The sequence below is a fragment of the Topomyia yanbarensis genome, chromosome 2 (genome assembly GCF_030247195.1).
Source record: "Topomyia yanbarensis strain Yona2022 chromosome 2, ASM3024719v1, whole genome shotgun sequence".
Classification (NCBI taxonomy): Eukaryota; Metazoa; Arthropoda; class Insecta; order Diptera; family Culicidae; genus Topomyia; species Topomyia yanbarensis.
In genome coordinates, this window is record NC_080671.1 from 331,561,271 (window position 1) to 331,585,906 (window position 24,636).

General features: G+C 44.3%; 1 protein-coding gene across 2 annotated transcripts; it reads right to left on the reverse strand.

The window, feature by feature from the left end:
- Positions 1-2,567: 2,567 nt before the first annotated feature.
- Positions 2,568-23,640, reverse strand: LOC131683929 (cytochrome P450 4d1-like). 2 transcript variants are annotated; one of them, XM_058966340.1, is made up of 5 exons: positions 23,417-23,640; positions 12,630-12,736; positions 12,296-12,575; positions 11,432-12,244; positions 2,568-4,295 (listed from the first exon to the last, which is right to left on the reverse strand). In XM_058966340.1, exons 1-5 carry the CDS (start codon positions 23,571-23,573, stop codon positions 4,123-4,125), a joined length of 1,530 nt encoding a protein of 509 aa, XP_058822323.1. In that variant the 5' UTR covers positions 23,574-23,640; the 3' UTR covers positions 2,568-4,122. The 2 variants fall into 2 exon arrangements, with proteins under 2 accessions (XP_058822323.1, XP_058822324.1); XM_058966341.1 differs by lacking the exon at positions 2,568-4,295 and adding an exon at positions 4,399-4,524.
- Positions 23,641-24,636: the final 996 nt, after the last annotated feature.

A 24,636-nucleotide genomic window follows, 5' to 3' on the forward strand; every position in this document is an offset into this window, starting at 1 on the left:
AATTACCACTCTTGTCAAGTCAAAGTGAAGTGATGGTTGGTAAATTTGGTTGCTATCGATTGTTTTAACTACCACATATTGTCAAATAATCTGTTGTGATTGCAGACACTTTATACGCGGACTTGCGGAGACAAATCAGTAAAACTAGCAACTTCACCTCACAATATTCTCGTTTGGCTGCACTTTTTGGCACTCTGTCTTGGTCTGTCTATAAAGTGTAGTTGTGATGTTTTTCGTGGTTTTCTTCCCGTTTTCAGATGGCTAAAATACCGAAAATTCACCGGAACAAAACATATTCGGAGGAAGCTGTACAAAAATGTTTAAAAGAAATCAGTAAAGGTATATCAGTTCGGTCCGCATGTATTCGCTATGCAATACCGCGATCAACAATCAAATTTCGCATGTGTAAGGAATACAAGCATCAAGGAAGATCCGGGTCACCTACCGCTCTCCGACCCGAAGATGAATCGGTGCTGGTAGTTTGGATAAAAAAAATGGCCCGGAAAGGATTTCCAGTTACCAAGTACCGACTGATAAACAAAGTAATGAATTATATAGAACGGAATACCGACAGAAATGTCTTTAAAAACGGCAAGCCGAGTAAATACGATTGATATTTTTTTCTATTAAAACATATAGCTAACTTCCATACATCTCAACAGGTAGTGCATGGTTCAACAGCTTCATAAATCGTCACAAAGGGTTATCAATTCGCAAACTAGAAGGTGTTACGAGTGCTAGTGCCAATGTAACCGAAAATGACATTCGGAAGTGGTTCAGGGAAGTTTCAGGAATTTTGGAAGAGGAAGAACTTTCAAATATTCTTCTAAACTCAAAAAGCGTACTGAATGGCGATGAGTCTTCCTTTTATCTGGATCCATCTGTCGACAAAGTTATCGCAAGGCGTGGTGAGAAAAATGAATACAAAGTCGATCAGGGACCTGCAAAGAAGAACATAACTGTTATGTTTACTTGCGCGGCTGATGGTAAGATGTATCCACCCATGATTGTTCTGCCGTATAAGAAAATACCGACCGGAGTGGTGCAAAGTGTACCTGGAGATTGGGGTATCGCTAAAACGGATTCAGGCTGGATGACTAAAATATGCTTTCTCAAGTATATTAAGGTTGTGCTTCATTCACAGCTGGTGGTAGAAGATGCGCTACCAGCTATTTATTTTGTTGACGGTCATTCTTCTCATACGGCATGGGAAACTGCGGAAGAGTGCCGAGAATTGGGTATCCATTTAGTTTGCCTTTCTGCAAATTGCACGAGAATTTTACAGCCCCTTGATGTAGCGGTATTTGAACCAATGAAAAGTTCGTGGCTTCACGTTGTAGATGATTGGAAATGTTCAAATCCCAACAGATATTTGAAAACAGAAAACTTTGCGCCACTTCTTGCTAAGGCAATTGCGTCAGTGGACAGAAGAGTAGTAGCTAATGGATTCAAAACGTGTGGATTGTACCCATTCAACGAAAACAACGTGGACTACAGTAAATGCCTTGCGCGTAGTCAGCCGTCGATAAAAACGAGTGACAAGAAGGCTGAGTCAAGAAACCAACCTACACCAACTGTCTCCGTCAATCGCACAAAAGTCGAGGAAATAATTTTATTGTTGGGATCCGATCGTATATCGCGCTATAGAATGCACAAATCTGATGATTTTGAATCAGACGAAGATAGAATTCTTTCTCGGGTGTACTACCTTTTTGAACATTTGAATATTTCAACAGAGAGGGATCAACCTATTGAAAATTCAGTGGCAATGCATCTAGGAGAGATTGTGAATAAATCGCCGAATGAAGACCAGCCCGCTGAAGTTCCGGAGCAATTGAGCAATTCGATTAATCTAGATCATGTGGACGAAAGAATTGAAGAATATTGGATTGAAGAGAATGTACACAGCTGGGAATTACAGTCTCATTATTCGCATTGCGAAGATCCACTGAACGAAGGCGATCGTGTGTTGGAAAAAGCCCAAAAATTAGAAATCTGCGATCAACCCATCACTGCTGATGCACCCGACGAAAGCGTTGGAAAGAACTCATTGCTGTCTGAATTTTTGGATTCACCAGAAACGCCACGTAGAAAAGGGAACAGGCGATTCAAACATCGGAGTCCAGCTGTTCTTACGTCGCGTCGAAGACTGCAATACCATAAGGTGTTGAAGGAGGTCAAAATTAAAGAAGCTGAGGAAAAACAAAAGAAAGCAAAACAACGAAAGAATAAGCAAGCTGGAAAAAAGAAAGCAAAAAAATAAAATAATTGTCGAACCTAAATTTGTCTATATTATTAAATATACTAATAAATTAAAAATTTAAAACGGTTTGTTAATTTTACATGGGTTTCTACGGATTTTAATGTCATTTAAACCCTAATGAGACATGTTTATTCCAAAACAAATGGAATTTACCTTAACCAAAAACATGTTGGCGAAAATATGTATGCTATATTATTACACTGGCCAGAATATATTTCCGACATGGGCCAAAATGGAATTTGGGTGGCGGAAATAAAAAATAAACCTGCAATGGTAAATTTTATTTTATTATGAATGTCTTGTATATTTTATACTGTTGAGTGGTCTGTATTAGCAAGAAGATGCAGCTTCATGTTTTACATTTGAAGTTATGCCAAACTTAACAATCCAACCGTATTTGTTTCGCAAAATTACGAATCGACTTCCTAAAGTGGGCTAAAATACCTTTTTTACCCTACTTGAAAGCAACTTACATTATCGTAACTGACTTTGGTAGCAGGAGAAGTGCGGATGTATTGTACTGATTGATCTGTGCAAGCGAAAAGAGTAAGTACGCACAGAAATAGACGACCATATGCAGGGTAATGTGCGGACAGGTCTAACCATCGATTATCATCCGAGCCTGCCTACATTGGTCGCACCCAATGAAACCGGCTTTTCTGCTTCAAACGTTCATTTTTCATGAATTTAGATTAATTTGGTAGGGGTAATATTGTGATCCCCAGAGGGAGAGACACGCGGAGAGAAAAGCAAAAAAAAATTGATAACATTTCATTCCATTGAGAAAATCTAGCAGTGCTCCTAAAGAATGGTTGGTTGGTTCAAGAATTTTAGTTTTGTTAACTCAATAGGGTGGCCTCACATAACTAGGACAACTAGGGTAATGGTGACGTACATCACACTATTCATCCTTCGATTTTTATGGACTTTTCAAGCTGGATTTATATTGAGCCTTTTTGACGTTTGATTTTGGAAGAAAATAAATCGTATACACATGCATTTTGGTGGCAACTGGTCTGAAGAGTGGCAGTGTAAAAATGCGAGATCTCAGAGGAGCATATTTAAGGTTCAAGTGAGAAAGCCTCGTAAAGCGGCCATCTTTGAAAATAAAAAAGCACAAAAATGGAACAATCTTCATGAAAATCAGATAGTGAAATTCTAGCAATGTCCCAAATGATTTTCATGCTTTTTTCAAAGATGCCCAGATGGTTGAAGTTTGAACTGAGATAGCCTCGAAAATCTCAGCTGAAACTTCAACCTATATAGATATCTCAATAGCACAAGTGGGTAATGTAATGGTCATGGCGAAAGTACGCAGTGAAAGATCGTGTTATCGTTCCTCGCTTTTATCATCGTCTATATACAGGAAGAACTTGATCCAAACGTTATCATGTTTGGGTTGCTTTGCAATATTGGAGTATCGTATGCTTGATATGATGGAACTGAATAAAGACGACTTCTGTATGCCACCAAGGTTTAAATTTTTCACATTCAGTAATTGGTCCGTCTCGCGAATACTGGGTCTAATATTAATTGACCTGAAGCTATCGGCAATCGAATTTTACTGCTGAGACACATTCATCATTTGTTTATTCAAGTTTTTAAGGGCGATTGGAAATTTTTACCGTTAATATCTTGTGAATTTATTATATATGCTGGATCAGTAGATATTTGAATGGTGAGCGAAGTAACAACTAAATTTTTTGTATTAAAAATATGGCATTAATATTTGCTCTCGGCACTAAAATATCCTTTCCATCCTACAACCAAGAACTGGTTTATTTTATTAGCTGTTTTTAGTTAACCATATTCAATCACACCGGGATTGAAATATTCGTCGTATTTGTTGAAAGCTAATTCTACATTCGTTTGTTCTCTCTGCGTCGGATCTGCAACGGGATTCCGTGGTGAGGTTTCAGAATCAGTTCAGATGCCAGTAAGGGTACGTCGCTGTTTGCCGGCAGGCTAAATTCGTAGTATCGCAAAAGTTTCGATATCACGCTCTTCATTTCGTTGATAGCGAATTTTTGTCCTGTAATGGAAGAATGTTGGTGTTAATGATGATTTAGTTAAAATTTCTCCCAAAAGCAGAAAAACACATTTTCTTACTCAAATCAACCAATGATTATACCACATTGAATCGATTGGATATAATATGGTCTAAAATCTTACTTTCCAAGATCCAATTTAAGGAAATTAACACCAAATGCTAGAAATATATATAATGTTCATGTTCTTTTTATAGACAGCACTTCCAGGCCCTGTGTATAGAAAAAAAACTATTAAACCCTTCTGGAAACAAACTTTTCAAATGATTAATCGTTACGAGGTTATAAAACTACATCACTACAGCCCCGCGTTTAAATACCCATCTTTGAGTCGGACTTTGCCAGGGTACTTAAGCTCTGGCGATATCATCGAACAGCAGACTGAGAGCAATAGCATTAGATGGTCAGTTCGATGCCCGATTGACGATAACCCGTTCGCGATTTTGAAATCGCTACAACGTGTGTTAGGATGCGATCCGACAAGGATGGTTTCGGCCACAAAAGAGATAGAGGAACCCGGTACGCCTTATGGATGACTTCGAAAAAGGCATATAATACTCTGCAGAGTTTGAATGAAGTTATCGACGAGAAAAAGATTGAGGTGATTTCTCATCTCACACTCAACATCATTCATGATGCCTTTTACGATATTGATACCAAAGATATGAGCTACGAAGAAGTTCTTAACGAGCTGCAAGATCAAGGAGTCATAACAGTGCGTTGGATCGCCAAACTGCACAATGGAGTAGTGAGCAATTCTCCTTTGGCAGTGACAACGTTTCGGGATTCAGCCCTCCTCGAATACATTTACCTCAGACTGATACACACTAGTATCCGGCCCTACTACCCGTCCCCCATGCTGTGCTACCGCTGTGGACAATTTAGGCATGGTACTAGGGTGTGGTCCAACCAGGAAACTCGCCTGAACTGCCGACCGAACCACCCATCGGATCAACGTAACCCATGTACCAACGTCCCGAAGTGCATAAACTGCAGCGGCGAGCACTCAACTAAAGCAAAAAAGTGCCCTAAATGCAAGAAAGTGGAGGACATCATCAAAGCGAAAGTTGAGAAGGTTTATCTTTCCCCCGAAACAAGAGCTGTAATAATACAGAAGCGCAGAGGACCAAGTTCCTCCGAACAAACTTAAAAAGGTACGGGATCGAAAAACGACGCGAAAGATTCCATTATCGCTCTACTGAAGGCGAAGCCCATTAAGCTACAGGGCAAGACGAACAATCCGCCAAAAGAAGATGGCTGGGACGATGAGATGTTACACCTAAAAACCACCTGGCGGAGGCCGTTCGCCAGCTCAGAATTATCAAGCAACAACTCAACGAGATAACGTAGGAAACTAGCACAGCTAACACTACAGCGATAACAGACCAGGACGACGCCACTATACTGAGCACCATCACCACGATATCGACCGAATGTGACCTAGTAGCCGCGAAACAACAGTGAGACCCCAGATTTCGTGACGAACGAAAGTCGAAAAGAAACCGTAGTCGAGTAGGTGACGGGGATAAATCTCGAAGCCGTATCAGAAGCAAAACAGAGCCAGTACCACCGAAAACACAACGGAGAACCCGAGCGAATATCCGCAACAACAGCTCTTCGTTACCCGGACATTTAAACATCTCAGACATCGAAACAACACAAAACTTCACGCCCCAAGTGTACTACGTAATGTACGACTAGCTCCACAACGCCTATAGCAGCTAGGGATGCCAATAAAAATCAACGAATTTAACAGCAACATAAAACAAATCCCGCCTGCGTCAACCCTGACCGGCGAAGTTTCGGATACGTCCGATGCACCCCGGCGGCTGTTGACACAGGACCATTGGAGCTCCAACAGTAAAGTACCTATAACATCCCCATTAGCATTCATTTTACGCATTCACCACAGGCCAACTAGACAGAAATCCAGAAAATCCACAAACACAGCAATGCCAAATGACGGGAACCACGCAGTGTCCCGCATCATGCTGGGCCCCACCTGATCTCCAAAACGACACCAGAATCAGGAAAAAAACAAGCAAACAATTCCACTGCAACCAGAACCGGTTCTGGTCTCCCGATACCCCCGCGCCCTTTAGACCACCGGGAGGAACTTTCAGTCGGGAAACTTCTACTCATCAACAGCAACAAGTACGACGAGACCTCAGCCCGGTTGCTCTTGGCACTAGGGTTGTGGTACCGGTAATACCGGTACCGAAAATCCCGGGAATACCGACCCATTTTTGGTACCGTAATACCGGTACTGAACAAAACCCAGTACCGGTATTTTCGGTACTATACAATTTTTTATGACAAATATGTTAACTCTGCAGGGGGATCTGTTTCAAAATATCGGTCTGTAAGTTAACGTTTAATTATATTAATTTGCCTTCTAAATAAATAAATGTTGGGATAACACCTTTGTCTAGGAATGAGGTGGGGCCATCATCATAATAATTCTAGAAGTTGAAATTTTATTAGCGACATTCTGATTGGTTTCCATTATTTCCCGGGGGCGCGTAATAAGACTATGGTCTAAGTCATGTCTGTATTTTGTTTGCTCTTAAACCTTTATCTATAAAAGAACGAACAGCGATTTAGTAGCTAACAGTTTTAAACTTGGTGAACTGCTCCAAATGGGGCGATTTGTAATTATTGGTGATCGGAAAATTCAGCAAAACTCCATAGTTTACAGGAAAGTAAGCAGCCTTGATATGCATTAGAGAATAGTAGACAAACGACATAAAGGTCGGAACCAATTTTCAGAAAAGCAAGAGAGAAAATGCGATTAACCTGCTCGGATTTACTGCCATTCTCGCTTTGATTTACTGTTGTTAATAGGGTTTCATACATTTACCATCTGTTCAAATCGACGAAAGTCGCACCACTTAGCAGTTATTGATTTCAAAGTGGCCTAGATTTCGAAATAAAAGAAGGTGCCATATATGAAAAATATCTTCTGTGAAATAAGTCTTGCCATTCCGAAGCAATTAAAAACAATAAACATGTTTTCTTGATCAGCACAAATCATTCATCTGAGAATAATGTCATCAGTTTGAGCATTCAATTTAACTTTGAAGCTTCTTTCGAATTTAAAAAAAAATATTCGAGTACCGGTACTTTACCGGTACTACCGGTACTGAGGGCTTCAGTACCGTAGTACCGGTTCTCGCCAAAAAGGGTCGGTACTGCGAACCCTACTTGGCACCCTGTACGTTTTACACCATCCAGGAATCCATTGATTGATGACTATCAATCGAGACACCCACTTCCCCGTGCCTGCGCTGATCAAGGACGTTACGATTGCAGCGATGCTCCCCCGGCGGCTGCTGGTCCGGGAGGCCTGGACACCACCCAGGTAAGTACCTGTAAACCCAAACCCGATCGAAATTCATCCGCCGGCAAATTTTCGCCCACAGGTACCACGGCCAGGAAGGTTTGCAGCCCAGAAGCCCCCAGCAAAGAGTCTACCACCCAGCAGCAGTGGCAAACTAATCCCTGCCAATACGAGGGCAACGGTAACATAGCCGAAGACCCTACCGGCTCGAATAAAAATGTGAATGGCCTAAACACGAGCGCCTGCTTTTCTGTACTGGTCCCGTCCAGGGAATTCTCGTCTAGCTGTGATGCACCCAGCCGACAGCTGGTGCGGGAGACCCGGCCTCTTCCCGGGTAAGCTCGCGCGATGCAATCAGTCTGGTACTATCTGCTGTTTGTATATCCCTCGCAGGTACTACCAACAATGTCGTCGAAGGCCACGAAAACACATATCCGATCCACCAAGAAGTCTTGCGGAATCGAACTCAGAAGAGAAGATGGTGCAGTGGACATGGACCAGCTCTCGTCTAGCCTCCAGTCTACCGTCTCTGACATCAAAACAACGACACTGGCCATCCAGTTGAACACAAATGGCCAGGGAGGATGCCTTGGCGTCCTGCAACGGACCATTGCTAAAACTCAGCCCATCTGTCTGGCATTACAGGAGACACATATCCGAGATCATATGAACGGCATCGGCATCGCTATTTGGACACCGGTATTCGTGGGATGCCGCCAACAGGGACAACATCTACAGGAGGGTAGTTCTAACCATTCGGGTTAGTGCACCGCTATATCGCTGTATATTCCCGGCGGAACTCGGAATGTGGGTTGCAAACTTCAGCGGGTGATAGACCAAGTTGAGACCCCATTCATCGTTATGGGCACCATATGATGTGGGGTTCACGTCTGTGCAATTGGACAGGAAACGACATCGCGGGAGTAGTTTAAAACAACGACGCCATCGTTCTCAACGATTGCAGTTCAACATTTATCCGCGGATAGACGAAATCCGTCATAGACGTCACTATTTGCTCAAAAGACTGGCAGGATGTTGTGGGGGGGACCGTTCTTGCCGACCAATGCAACATTGACCACTTTCCTATCCAAATTACGTACGCCCAGATGCCACCTGTAACAAATCGCCGAAGGCGGTGGTTCTACGACCGGGTAGACTAGTCCCGCTACGAAGAAATCGTCGACGAGCTTACAAATCGGGACGAGTCATACACTCCGGACGAACTCACCAAAATCTTCCATCGGGCTGCTGTTTCCTGCATTACCAGGCAAAGTGATAACCCTTCCCGAAAGGCAGTGCACTGGTGGTGTCGAGATGTCGAGAGAGCCATTAGAGCACGCCGAACTGCGCTGCGGGTACTGAAGAAGACTTCTATGGACGACTCAAACTGAAACCAGCGAGCTGATGACTTCACAAAATTCAAGAAAACGATAGAGGAGACAAAAAACACCAGCTGGACTAGATTTTTGGAAGGTATATCTCCAGACTTCTCGACTTCAGAGGTCTGGCGGAGAGTAAGCGGAAAGCGGCGGCACAATGGCTACGCCATCGCCGTTAACGGGTGCACGGCCATTCGGTATCAAATCCCTGGCCGCAGACACCGCCCTCCCAGCTGCGTTTCTGCGAATCAAGCAAAGGGATTTAGTTTTGAACCGGAATCAGGTCAAGTATACAGCCAGCCTTTCTCCGGAAGCGAACTATGTACGGCAGTACAATCGATTCACGGCAAATCTGCCGGATTGGACGACGTTGGTTATTCTCTACTTCGACATTCCCCGCCGGTTACCAAGCGGGCGATTTTGGACAGCATTAACTACATCTGGAGCGGTGAACCGATTCCCACTTCATGGATGGAAGCCCTAGTTGTCATCTGGATCATCGTTAGTTCGCATTACGACGTGGGGCAAGAACCGGTGCCTACCTCGCCAGCTTCGGAGAGGTGGTACGCCAATTTGTAACCTGCACGCCGATATCGCGATATTCAACGTTACGAAGGCATATAATACCGTGTGGCGTCACGGAGTACTGCAACAGCTGGCCAATTGGGGGATAACCGGACATATGGGGCGCATCCTAAGCGACTACCAGTCCGAGCGTACATTCCGCGTAGGAATCGGGGGTACCCAATCCGATGCCTTTCCGCGTCCTCCAGGGCTCCGTTATCGCTGTAGCATAGTTCCTGGTTGCCACGAACACTTTGTTCGCTAGCCTGTCAGTAGGGATATATTTTGCGTCTAGCCTTTAGCGAGGTGAGCCGAAGTGCGGTTTCAGTCGGTTTTAACATAGCAGTTGCTAAAACCGTGATTACACACTACTGCAACACAAACGATATTGCAACAGGGCCAATCCTGCTGGACGGGGCGGTCGTTCCCTACTGTAAGGAACCAAAGATTTTGGGGATAACCGTGGACCGTCGGCTCACTTCCTCGCCATTCTCCCAACGTATCAAACGTAACCTACTGCCAGAGCCGGTTGCGACTAACCAAAACAATCAGCTCACGGCACAAACGCTGCAATCGTCACACTGCATTGAACATTATTCAGGCCTTAGTCTACAGCAAGATATTCTACGGGGTTGAACTGACGTCATGTAACATGGAAGGGCTCATCAACATTTTAAGCACGCTATACCACGGAGCAATTCGCGCTGCCTCTGGACTGCTACCCAGCACGTCTACTGAGGCGACTTGCATGTAAACCGGGACTCCCCCCTTCGCTAGGTGGCTGTACTGACCATCGCTAGAGAAGCATTGGGATTTTTTCGAACGTAAAGCCGGAGAGGACTGCTTACTGCTACAGACAGATAACGAGATCCATCGGGAATACACATCGAGTTCGCGACCGAAGCTAGCACGCCTGCCTTGACACAGGTCTGCCTACGGAACTGAGGGCCGGCGCTGCTGGTATTGAAGCCAGATCCAAACACAACCGTCTCATGGCCACCACGTATAGTAATCAATCGCGGATTTGTACCGACGGCTCCGAGATTGGTGATGAGGTCGGTCTAGGAGTAAGCGGAAAAAGGGAAGGACTCTCCTTCCGCCTACCGGCACCATGCACGGTTTTCTCAGCTGCGGCGTCAGTTATCGCACTCGCCTTGGTCCAGAAATCGGAAGAAACACCCGTCGTCTTGCTGTCGGAATCTCTATCAGTCGTTTCCGCCGTTGAGTCGGGAAAATCCCATCACACCTTCATCCAGGCTAGCGAGGTCGAGTATGACCACCTCACAACAATCCACTGGGTCTCCAGTACTGCAGCATCGACGGCAAGGAAAGCGTTGGCAACTGGGCGGTCAGAGAGAGAGACACGCCCACAGACATCTCACCAGACTTGTCCCAGCCGCTGTTGTATTAGGTGAGTTGAATTTAAGGATCGCCGAAAGTCTCATTTGTGATTGGCGCATCAATACCGCACACCTCCAGCGCATCAAAGGTTCGCTCGACCGCTGGACAGACCAGACCAGCTGAAGAGAACAACGAGTACTGTCGCGGTTGAGAGTTGGGCCTATAAAAGTCTCCCATCCCCACACTTTATCACGTGTCCCTCCACCAATATGTGTTACATGCGGAACCTGTAAATTAATATTGGAGTACTGTACGGTAAGACCATTTCAGGTTGAAGGTTCAACCGCGTTGAAGGTAACAGTATCTCGTTAATTCCGACCAGTTCTCATTACTAGGTTTTTTATACAAACTTTTAGCTGTCATCACTATTTATTGCACTGAATGGCACAGCTTGCGAATTTATGACAATTTTGTCAGGATAAGTTTGCGTACTTACCGATACAATTTCTGGGTCCCGCACTGAATGGAATAAATTTGTACGGGTTAAACTTTTCCAACGACATTTCACCTCCGAACCGTTCCGGAATAAATTGTAGTGGGTTTTCAAAATAGTTCGGGTCTCGACCCATGGTGTGAATTCCGATGATAATGTTAGCTCCAGCCGGAATCGTTCTACCTTCGATGGTAACCTCCTCGATGCATCGTCGACCGATGAGCGGAACGGATGGATAAAGTCGAAGCGTTTCTTTGATTGTCATCTCTAAGTAGCTGAGATCTTGCAGATGGGAAAGTTCGATCTCTTTTGTTGGATCATCTCCAATTACGGCTATCACTTCATCGTAAGCTTTCTGCTGGACAGCTGGATACTTGGCCAGGTTGTATATGGTGAAAGATACCGCGGATGTCGTAGTATCGTGGCCCTCGAACATAAAAGTGTCCACCTCCTCTCTAATTTCCAGATCGGTCAAAGGCTTCCCATCGATTCGAGTTTGAAGTAGAAGATCTAGGAAAGCCACCCGCGTTTTCACTCCCAAATCAATAGATTCGTTGGACTCCAACCTGGAAACTTCCATTTTACTGTGATGCATCAATTGCTTCCGTCGGGAAATAATAACATTGTCGGTGTAACCGTGGAGGATTTTCAACATTTTTCTCAATCGCAGGTAGCTCGGGGTGAGATAGAAAAACGACGTTCGACGAACAAAATCGAACATGCGTCTGATGGAGATGTTGGCTGCTTCTTTGACTGCTAGCACGTATTCGGAATCAGCATTTTGGAGGGCTTTCACAGAGGTTCCCATTGCCGATTCTAAAATCAAAAGTATCAATAAACAGCAACAAAGCATATCAAGCTAGATACCGCAAATTACATCCAACGCGTAGAGCAATATGAACGGAAATACATCGAAAGTAGTACCACTATCGGCGTACCGATCCAATACGTCGACGAGCACAGTCGAATTTCTGTCAAACACTTCTACGAACTGTTCTAAAATTTTGAAATGAAAGGCCGGAGTGATAGCCTTCCGTCGGGAATGCCATTTATGACGTTTGCTTAGTAGCAGTCCATCACCCAGCCAGTTGGAAAGGTAGCCGTACTCGCTGGACTTGTCCGTCAGGTGGCGATTGGTCAGGATACCCTGCAAGATGGTTCCCATTTGCATAGAGGTGGGATTGTTTTTTGATTAGCTTACCTCAATTAGAGTGGGATTGGCCACATAAAGTGTGAACTGCGGTCCTTGCCAGAAACGGAAGGTATCTCCGTATACAGCGACGAGATCGTTAACTATTTTCACGAAATCTGAAATGGAAGTGAAATTAGTTCGGCTGAGTTATTAATAGTGTACGTAGTTTTATTCAGTGACGATGTATAGCTACTTTATCTCCCTGTGCTGCTGTTGACTTTTCGAAGTGTCCAGTAAGACCACCGATTCGTGAAGTGAAGTAATTGTTGAAGGTAAACATAAAGCTCAACGTAGCAGATATTAAAGCTGTGCAGTTTCACCACCTACGTCATGTGGTAATGATTATGTTCAAAACAATTATTCAAGCAGAATCATTTGCTTCGCAGCGCAACTTGAAACTCATTCGTACCGTAATTCTCAGACATTTCAGGTGTGTTTAAATCTCCGTGCAGTGTGTGATTGTACGCTTTGCTATCCTTCTCAAGGCCACATTCTTCAGTCTTTTGTTCGCACAGTAAGAGTTAAACAATAGCCAGCTATATAAGCTGGACCGGCGCCTCCTGGGAAAACAGTTTTATGTAGCGGCGTAATAGCTTGGTAACAAAAATGTGCCTAATATTTTAAATGGAATGTTCTAAGCTTCACTAAGTCACTTTCATCATGACAAAACTAGGAACTAATTGGTTCACGAAACGGCCATCGGTACCGAGAGAAATTCCGCCGCCAGGAAACTCGAAAATATTAGTTTTTTGGAGAAATTCCGCTGTCGGGAAACTCACAGTCGGATTAAGATGAGCTTAACGCCTAGATCGCGACAAAGCTAGGGATTAAATGGCCCATGAAAACGGGAGCTAAACGGCTCACAGAAATGCTTGTGGTAACTCACCGCTGCATAATATCCGAGCGGAGTTCGTGGCTAAATGTATCAAGTACGCAGAGGATCTATATAATGTAATAGCTGGAAAGAATAACGCAAAACAAGAGGAATGATGGGAACTAAATGGAGGAAAGGCCGAGCCATGTTATGGATCATGTGAGAGCCAAAATCAACGGAATCCGTAAAGCGAATAGTGGTATAGTTCAGTTAACCGAGCAGTTGGTCGGTCGAATACCGGTAGAGGCATTGATGGTAACTTCAATGCCTGGGCTCTGAAATGAGTAGTAGAGTAACCAACATAAGAAGATGTATACTGCAGGAAGCTCTAGTGAAGTTATAAGTACGACTGTGCAATGCAGGTTCCGTTAGCACATTTTGGAGAGACGGGAGGGAGTCTATCATCGACGTCATATTCTGTAGTCCTTCATTGACGGCGAACATGGATTAGAGAGTGTGAGAGAAGTATACCAGTAGCGACCACCAGCCGATTCGTTACCACATCGGTCAAGGCCTTGCTGCAGCGCGGAGAAGGACCACCGGCGAGCGAAAGTGGAAGACCCCTTCGTTGAGACACTTCGGTCGGACAGCGAGAAAAATTGTGACGGCATGTGACGCCACACAGTAGACGGCGTCCAGCCCCAGGTCCAGAGTGAATAGCAAACGTGGCGCATAAAGCTGTGATCATAGTATCCGGACATGTTTAAATGAAGGCAACTTCTCCGAAATGTGGAAGGTACAGAAGCTGTTGATACTGCTAAAGCCTGGGCAGTTGTCGGGCGATCTGGAATTGTATAGGCCTGAATGTCTAAGTGTATCAACACTCAGAAAACTCGCAAAACTAATCGATGGCCAGTAGAGTTTTATCAATCACATCGACTACGCCTGCGAAAGGTCGACGAAACCTACGAACGGGATAGCAAGGATCAGGCCAAATATCTGCTAGCTAAGACTTCGTCATCGATACTGTGGGGTTCCGACCTGGGGTGCAACGCTGAAAACCAAGCCGCACCGCGAAAAACTGTAGAGGACGTTTCGACTGATGGCCGTACGAGTCGTGATCGCGTACAGACCAATAACGTCGGAAGCAGTGTGCGATATCGCAGGGATGATCCCCATCTGCATCACCCTGGCGGAGGATATCGAGTGCTACAATCGGAGAAACACCAGAAACGTGAGGAAGATAGTGAGAATGGATTCGACGGCGAGGTGGTAGCAGGGATGGGACAATACAGAGAAAGGAAGGTAGGCCTACCGGCTTATCCCAAACCTGTCGACGTGGGTCAATAGAATGCACGTAGACGTAGAGGTGAACTTCCACTTGACACAACTCCTGCCGGGCCACGGCAGTATCAGAAAGCATTTTCATCAGATCGGGCACGCAATGTCACTGTTGTGCCCGGAGTGTGAGAACATCGAGGAGATACCGGAGCACGTGGTCTTTGAATGCCCGAGGTTCGAAACGATATGCAGGGAGATGCGGAAGGACCGGATATCACCCCGCATAATGTTGCCCACAAAATGATAAGCGATGTAACCACGTGGAACTTGCTCAACAGAATGGTGACGCAGATGATGACTGCCTTACAACGGAAATTGCATGATGAACAGTAAGCAACGGTTTCAGGAGAACAATTTCCGCCGGCAAACTCTTTGCCGGAGTGAGCTAGATCTACCACTGGGGATTAGTCGAGCAGACCGCAACAGAGCACCGGGTTTGGGTCGTCGAGGCGCCAGCAAACCAGACGCCACACTCCACCCGCAATCGCCGAATTAACCACGGCACCCTACCGGTAGGTACGAGAGAAATACAGCGAAAGAATCGGTCTCGGGAGAACTTCTTCTGCCGGGGAACACTCTGTCGGCGTAAGCAAGATTCACTGTCGGGAAATAGATTGTGTGGATCGCGATGAGACACCACCAGTTCTGGGTCATCGGGGCACCACCAATTAGGGGGTCGTCGGGGCACCATCGAACCGAACGGCTTGCTCCACCGGAATCACCGGACCAACATCGGAGCCTGGCTGCTTTGCTCGGTTTTGGTTGCAAGGAGTGTTAAGCTGCAGAGAACACCGGATACACTGCTTGTCACTCCATCTTGTCAACTCTCGCACCGTGCATCGTCACGAATGCACTGCGGTCTGTCACGTTCCAGCTTAATGCAGATTGAGTCGCATTCGTAGTGCTTGCTTGCTGTGAGAAGCCTCGCACACGAACGTGGTCGTCTCGGCCTTGTCGCTTGAGCCAGAACGAATGATTTGGTGGAAGAAAGTGAGTGGTGATGGCCCGTCCGGTTTAGTACTCGCTCCGCTAGCTCGATTTTACTGATGCGGGATCGTTGTCGCATGGATAAGGATGAGGAGTCTGGACTGTAAATAAAAAGCCCTCTGATGAAGGGCTTTTGATGATTTTTCGTAACTATTGCTTCTCTTTAACCTATCAGATATTCGATGGTATTGCTTGGAATTTATCACGATTCGGCTTGACCTTGAGAGGTTGAGCTGAGCGACACCTAAGTGAATATTGCTGCCGTATCGCATGATGTTTCAGTTCTAAGGCGGATCACAAGGGTCAGCAGGACATGCAGGATGAACTCAACGGGATGATCGCTAGATATGCCGTGTATTATCACCATCAATTCTTTGGCGCTCGATCAGCACGCGGCAAGTTGCATCTAGGCCGTATGAGGCTTCAGTGGTATGTTTAATTTGCTGAGGATGAATATTCTCCCGCGAAAGTACTTTTTATCGAGACCTTTTTACTGGCACACACCATCCACCACACACCACGTTTTGATCTGACCGCTTCTATTGTATGTGCGAGGCTTTGTAGAAGAGAATGTCCATAGCGATGCGAGAGCGAGATCAATATATTGTTTCTGATTCCATGCGAGAAGACGATAAATTTGTACCATATTGGAGCTGGCAGCGTTTTTATTTTGATCGTGGAGGATGCACTTCAAGAAATGTTTCGGAATTTCATCGGTAGAATCTCTATGTGTAACATGGTCTAGAAGAGATAACGACCGTAAAAGAACTGAGCGGTGCACTGTACGAGCAGTGCAGTTTAGATGTACCGACGACTAACCGCATTTGGAAACCGTATAGAGGCACTGAAACGGTGGCGATTCAACAACCGGTGGTCGTTGCCAATAGGCTGGCGAAGACCGGCCGCGAGTTACCAAGGAGATTGGATCTCGGACATCAAGCGAGGAACTGAAAGGGTCTGCACTGTGCAGAAGATACGGAGGAAAGGGGCACGTTCCTAAAGACTCCACGAAGCAACCAAGATGCACGATCTGCAAACCTGAGGACGGCAACGACAACACGACCGGTGGCTTCAAATGCCTTTCGTATAAAAAGGTGAAAGCAGGTCAATGATGATGGAGATAACACAGCTTAATCTCAATCATTGCGATATTGCACAGCAACTGTTGTGGCAGTTGACAACAGAAACGAAGTAAGATGTTACCATTATTGTAGAGCCGATTCGTTTTGCTCCCAAAAACGGTAAGTGGGTGGTGGATAGTGCAGAGATGGCTGCAATCCACATGATGGGCGGTTTTCCTGCCCAAGAGGTGCTGGATAGTGCACACGGCGGCTTTCTGATCGCCAGGGTCAACGGCGTATTTGTATGTAGCTACTATGCTCCCCAGAGATGGACACCAGAGCAGTACAATCAGGAGTACAATGCTGGAGGCACTAACCAACTCGTTAGTCGGACGAACGCCAATTGTTATAGGAGGGGCACTTTGTGCTGACAGCCTTGCTCCAGCCGATGAGCTGTCGAAAACAGTAGCGCGAGCATATGATGTAACAATACTTGGGAAAAGGAAGCCAAGAAACTACCGGCGCCCACGTACTGGTAAAACGAAAGGCTCAGCATCCTCCGGGCTGCTTGCCTAAAAGCCACAGCAAGTCCAGCTGCTACATGGAGCTGTGCAGAGAAGTAGACGCTAACCCCTTGGGTAATGTTGTCGTCATGGTAAGGATCAAGGGTAAAACGACGCCAACTGAAATTTGCACTGACTGACTGAAAATTATCGTGGGGCATCTTTTCCCGAATCACGACCCAACTGCACGGCCGCCTACACCGTACGTTGATGCTAACGGTGAAAATGCTGGTGGTAATCGAGTTCAGGATAGTTCTACAGAGATGCCTGCGTGCTGCTGCTAAAACCAGGGAAACCATCAGGAATTCCAGCATCCTATCGGTCTACATGCTTACTGGATACTCTTGGGAAACTTATGGAAAGGGTCATCCTCAACAGGCTAACGAACTACTTTGAAAGTGAGAACGAACTATCGCAAAGGCAGTTTGGATTGCGGAAAGGGATGTAGACGGTGGATTCCATTTGCACAGCTATCGCGAGCGCGGAGGAAGCATTAAAGCAAAAGAGAAGGGGTAATCGCTACTGCGCCGTGGTTACGATCGACGTGAAGGACGCGTTCACAGCGCCAGCTGGGTGGCTAGGGCTGTAGCGCTGCACAGAATGCGGGCCCCGGACTAACTATGCACGGTGTTACCGTTCTGCATCCTATACCCTATACCAGCAGTTCTCAACCTTTTTGGCACCACGGACCCCTTGGAAATCACCCTGGGTTGCTGCGGACCCCCACGGATAAACATTGATTTTGTATGCTATCTATATGTTATTTTCAGTTTGTTAGGAAACAAGCAAATTTAAATATGCGCTCAGAAAATATATTTTCCTCCGCGGACCCCAGGCAACGACTTCACGACCCCCTAGGGGTCCGCGGACCCCAGGTTGAGAATCACTGCCCTATACTGTCCATGTAAGAGAAAAAAATCAGCGATTGGAAATATTAGGCTTAAATATTAGTTATACACTCTCAATTGCATTTTCTTAGCTCGGAAAATAATTTAGCTGAGATATGTCGGTAATACTCAAAATAGCTGACATTTCTGTATTTTCTGAATATTTCCGAAAATCGATAATTGACTTTACCGACCGATCGTCATCTAAAGTGTTTTAACGAGAATTCGGAAACTAATATACCGAGAGCAACAGAAATTTTGTCAAGAACCGAGGTCAGCATATCTCAATACCGTAACACGGCATACCGGTTGTCATTCTGAACAACAATATCATTGGGATCCGCAATATTTTTTTTCGATTCACGCGCGACTAAAGTGTACTTGAAAGTTTTCTTAAAAATTCATAGTTCAAAGATGGACGATGTTATACATCATTTAGAAATAGAGGAGGAGTCGGTAATGAGTCGTATACTCCAGTTATTGAGTAAGTTAACTCATCAATACTTTCCTAATTTTTAGACATCCAGAAAAACAGATGGTTGCAAAGGTAGCGTAACCCCGTCGTTAAAGGAGGAGAGAGACTCGAGAGCTGCGGAAAGTTCTTCATATCACGGTCTCAATTCAACGTCGATATTGGTGATGATTTTATGGAGAACTTTTTCAAATATTGTTCGTACTTCGATGTGTTCCACGTTGATAATATTGCAAGCGATAAATATATTTTTTAATAAAAATTAACTAACAGTGGATATTAAAAGTGCTCGATGTTATTGTTTAAATTCCGAAACTCGGTATTAGATTTTAAAGAAAGACGATCAATAGCCGAATGTTCGGTAAAAAATTTCTTATTAGATTTGCCTTAAATATCAATTGAAATTAAACTGAGCCTTCGGCAAAGTTTGACAATTCTGAGTAAAATCAAATTAGCGAGATTTCAGTTATTTGGAAGTGAGTTTCCATTTACCGAGACCATTGCTGAACAGTCAGCTGTTTGATTCTCGGCAATTTTGATTTGTTGACTTCGGCAAAAAAATTTAAGTGTGATAAAATTTATGCGCATGCGTTCCTTAAAAATAAGCAATATTATAAAATGATCTAAAATAGTAGTCGCCCCACGATTCACCTTCAGCATTACACGGCACCCGCACTGTCGTATAGCCGTCCCAGTTCATTGGAGGGACCAACGAGAAAAACCCTCTGCAAAAAATACCAATGGTACCCGCATTCGCACCGGTGTCGACCGCGTTCCATTGGGAACGGATAGCTTTAGGATAAAAGTAGGCCGAATCGGTGAGTACACACACGCACACTAGGTTAAGTTAATAAATGTACTAAAGTGAAGCGAAGTTGGTGACTTTAATCATCCGAAGTCATAATCCTAAACTAGGAACGGAGCTGACTCTGAAAACCTTCGTGCTTTCACGATCGAGCTAGCCAGAGAAGGGACCGTGAGCGTCCACGCCAGATGGTTCCCGTGGCTTGACCAGGGACTAGGGACATTTCAAAGGCTGGCCATTTGCAACCAGTAACAGAGATTTTGAAAAATTACATTCAGAAACGAGTACTGGTCTATGAATCGACCACGGGGCAGAAGTCGATTACGATCACTGCGGGAGTACCTCAGGGCTCCATACTCGGTCCGACGTTCTGGAATATAATATAATATAATATAATATATAATATATGCAATGGAGTGTTAACACTGGAACTGTCCATGGGAGGTGGGACCTTCGGCTTTGCAGATGACGTTGTCCTGACGGTAACCGGCGATACCGACGTCAAGTGCAACTAGCTCACCACAAGACAGAGATAGTGCTGGTCAGCAACCGACAAAAAATACAGCATGTCGTGATCAGCGTCAGTAGACACTCAATTTCATCAATGCGTGCGCTGAAACACCTAGGTCTCATGGTCGACGATCGGTTAAATTACAACAGTTATGTCGACTATGTCTGTGAGAAAGTTGCGAGGACAACTAGCGTTTTGGCAAGGGACATGCCGAACATCGTAAGAGAAAGATGATGCACGAGACGTCTCCTTGCGAGTGCCTCATCCTCAATACTGAGGTATGGCGTACCGACCTGGGCTGTTGCGCTGAACTCCGCTTCATGGCAGTTCGTGTCGCGAGTGCGTACAGAACGATATCGTTGGAGGCGGTATGCGTCATTGCCGGGATGCTTCCCATCTGCATCACTCTGGCGGAGGATGCTTCCAGCGGAGAAATGCACGAAATGCGAGGAGACTGGTTCGAGCGGACTCATTGGTTAAGTGGCAGCAAGAGTGGGACAACGCGGAGAAAGAAAGGTGTACCCACTGGCCCATCCTAAATGTATCTGCTTGGGTGCATAGAAATCATGGATAGGTGAATTTCCATTTGACGCAGTTTTTGTCCGGACACGGAAGCTTCCGAAAGTACCTGCATAGGTTTAGATACGCTTCGTCATCCCCTTTACCTGGAGTGTGTGAACGTGCACAGACCTCGGAACACGTGGTTTTCGAATGCCCTAGATTCGAAGAAGTTCGGAGGGGTATGCCTGATGTGACAGTTGACAATATCGTCGAAGTGATGTGCCACAATGAGCATATCTGGCATGCTGTCAACAGAGTAGTTACAAGTATAAGTCTCCGAGTTACAGAGAAAGTGGCGAAGGGACCAACAAAGTAGCGCCACCGGCTAAAAAGCTGGCGTGAAACAACAAATGGGGTCTCGGGAGGAATTCTGCCGCTGGAGAACTCTCCGCCGGTGTAGAGTAGGTCCATCGCCGGAGACCAGTTGAGTAGTGCGCTATATAGAACCGGGTTTGGGATGTTAGGGCGCCAGTGAACCAGACGTCTCGCATCACCACAATCACCGAACCGACCTCGACTCCCTACCGGGTAGCTTGGCTAGATCCACCGCCGGGGATTAGAGCGAGTAGATCACGTCGAATAGCTAGCAGTGGATCGTTGGGGCGACAGTGAACCGGAAGCTACGCTCCACCCGGAATCGCTAGAAGGAACTTACCACCAACTGGCTGGCCCATTGAGTGGGCTAGGTCCACCACCGAGAGAAATTCCGCCGCTGGGGAACTCTCAGCGGGAATAGAAATTTTCACCGCCGGATAATATTCGATTAGATCTCGATAAAGCTGGGAGCTAGTGGCGGCGTCGGTAGAAATTGGTCCGTCGGAGACATCTCAGTTGGAGTAAGGCGCGTCGCTTTCACCGCCGGGGACTATCCGAATAGATCGTGATTGACTCACGAAAACAGGAGCTAAATGGCTCATGAAATCAGCAGCTGAACGGCTCACTGAGACAAGGGCTAAATGACGATGTAATCGATGGAGACGAAAAGAAAGGGAAGAGCTAAATGGCTCAAATGTTGAGTCATTTCATGGATCAAGTGATGCTCTAGACAGCTAACCTTAAAAAAATTCGTCAAAAATATTGAACTATTACGGATTAACCACGGGGGTGGATAAACTTGAATATTTGCTGACATCACGGAAGATCCCATAAGCTTTGCATGGGTTTCCCTCTTTACTTCGCCTCACAACACCTTCGTGCTTTATTGGCTGAATTTTTGACACTTTGCTAGACCGTCGCTGTTGTGCTATCTTATGACAAACGCCATTTTGGGGTAAACTGAGTTAGATATGCCACATTACTTGTTTGAAAAATTTCTACAAAGTGGCGTTTTCAGAATTTAGAAATTCTACTAGGTTACTTAGATATAGCTAGAAACATGATGAGAAATTGTGAGTTTTTTGCTTCAAATTACTATATCTAGGGATTGGCTCAAGTTATATTGAAGTTTTAGACGGTTTTATATGTGAAAATGTCTGAGGAACACAATGGCATAAACATTTTCGAAAGAAAATTATACGAGTTGTGAGAAAAACACAGTTTAAGTTTTGAACTGGAAATAAAAGATATTTGGCAACACTGTAATCATGAATAATAATTTTTTCTATATTCCCTGTTTCATTTCCTTTAAAATGCATTTCACCGAATGTTTATAGACCATATGAGCCCAAAGATATGAATAAAAGTTAAAAAGTGATGATTTTTTTCTATGGAAGATTTTCCATGCACGATTATGACACGTGTGAGTGCGACTTTTGTTTACATTCATAGTAAAAACTCACAACATAGTCAACCGATCTTCGTAATGTTTGAGAGATTAATGCAGAATAGATAGACGCATCAATTGTCTTCTTTGGATTGTTTATACCATTTATAAGTTTCAAGATATTCAATCTCAATCTTTGAAAATCGTTTTTCTCGAAATGTGCTAAATGGCGCTTGTCATAAGATAGCACAACAGCGACGAGACTCTGTGCAAAGTGTCTGCAAAATGCTCTATTGCTCGAAGTAATAGAACAGACCAATCATGACGCAGATGATTATTTTCTTCGTGAAATCAATTTTCTCTGTTATTTTTAGTAATTGTCCATTCTACGATATTAGTTTCAAAATTATTGTGCATATTTCTAATCGGATAGTGCGAAAATCTAGTTTTTTTCATTCAGTACAACCACAGACATTAATTAACTTTAAAAAAACGGGTGAAAATTCAAAAATGTTAATGTAAATGTCAATCATAATTTTGAAAATAATTGGAATTTCGAAAAATTGGATAATTTTTCGTATTTTTATTTATCGTTGTGAACCCATAAAAACTTGTTTCAAGAAAAATTGTTTGCACGCTTTGAGAGACCATGACTCATATGAAGAGCACATTCAACTGACAGATTGATTGAACAAAGAATAATCCTTGATTTTCCATGCGGCGCCACGCTAACCTCTTTATGACACTAGATAGTACTGGAGTTATCTCCAATGCCAACTATGATTATTAATAGCTCATAACCTAAATATAGATTTCGAATTTCTTAAATTTCTCAAATCACACTTGATTACTTTAGAATAATCAAAAGCCATAAAGGGCACTTTCAGGATAATTATGACAGCCTATTGGATAGCAGCCATTTAATCTCAATTATAAATTACAAAAGATAATTGATCTAATGTTCTCTGTTTTTTTAAATATATATTTTCCAGGTTTCGTATAAGGATCGAGTTTTGGACTGATTTATTCAAATTGAACATGCACTACACAGTTTTTTAATTTTAATCTTTTGGGTTTGGAAACCATACTCACCTACGGGCGATTTGTTGAGGAACCACAAACCGTTACCAAGAATCGGCCAAGCTGGTGGCCCGCCATACTGGCTCGACACCACGTATGCTCGGCCATAGTTCCGATATAGTAGCAAGGCACTGACCAGCACAGCAACTAGCACTAGCACCATCCACATGATGCAGTTGTGATCCCTCCACGACCGAACTCTTACGTTTAGTTTAGAATCGCGCAGTTGTGACTGAGCAACCGAAGCTCGCTGCAGTTTGATTTTCTTTCGAATTATGGCGAGGAACCGGCCAGGTCGGCCGTTGCATGCAGTGCAACATCTCTGATAGGCAAGAAGGTACATGATCGGTATCAAGTTCATGGTCATCATGCTGCTGCTGTTGCTGCTGGGTCATGCGAGTATGTGCGAATATCTGCCCGGTACGTACGAACAGGGGAGTGTTCCCGATTGTAGAACAAGTATTTTTTTCTGATGACTGATGGTGATCCCAAGTGATGTAAAGTTAGCTAATGTATGAAATCCTAAAGTATGGTATCCTACGGAAAATTTGTTGGAAAAAATCCAAAATGGGCTGGAGAATCATTATTATTTTTGGCTAAATTTTCAGTTGTTATTCTGTAAAAACCTCGTTTATACGAGTTATTCTCATCTTTTCGGCTCGATTTACTTTACAAAAAAATATAATTAAAAAAAACAGTCTATCTGATCACCTGCCAATTCGTTTAGATTCAATCCCTGTCAAAAAAAATGCGGACGAGCATGGTCAGGCGATTTAAAAAGTTTGACTTTTGACTCAACTCGCCTGTGTTAATTGCCCCTAGGAACAAATGCAATTTGCGAATGCGATTTAAAGGCAATTTCAATACTTAGACAAATTTTCTGGCGGCTGAAATGGACTTGGTTGTTTTTTGCGTTTTTCAAACATATGGCGGTTCATGTTTGGCTTAAGCTTAAAATTGTTTTTTGATCAATTGGTGTGTTCTCAATTGTATTTTATTTGTTTGGTGCACTTCATTTAGCCATCGAATGTAGAAAATTGTGGAATCGTGTGTAAGTAATTAGAACAAGATCAACAACGTCAGATTGTGATAAGTGTTGGCGTGCAATACCAATTTCACCTTTGATTCTTCATATAAGTTGGTGATTACTTAGTATACTGGTGAGTATATGTGATTATATAATGAATCCGAAAATAAGTATTATTTTATTAGGCAATTAAGGGCGATGAAAT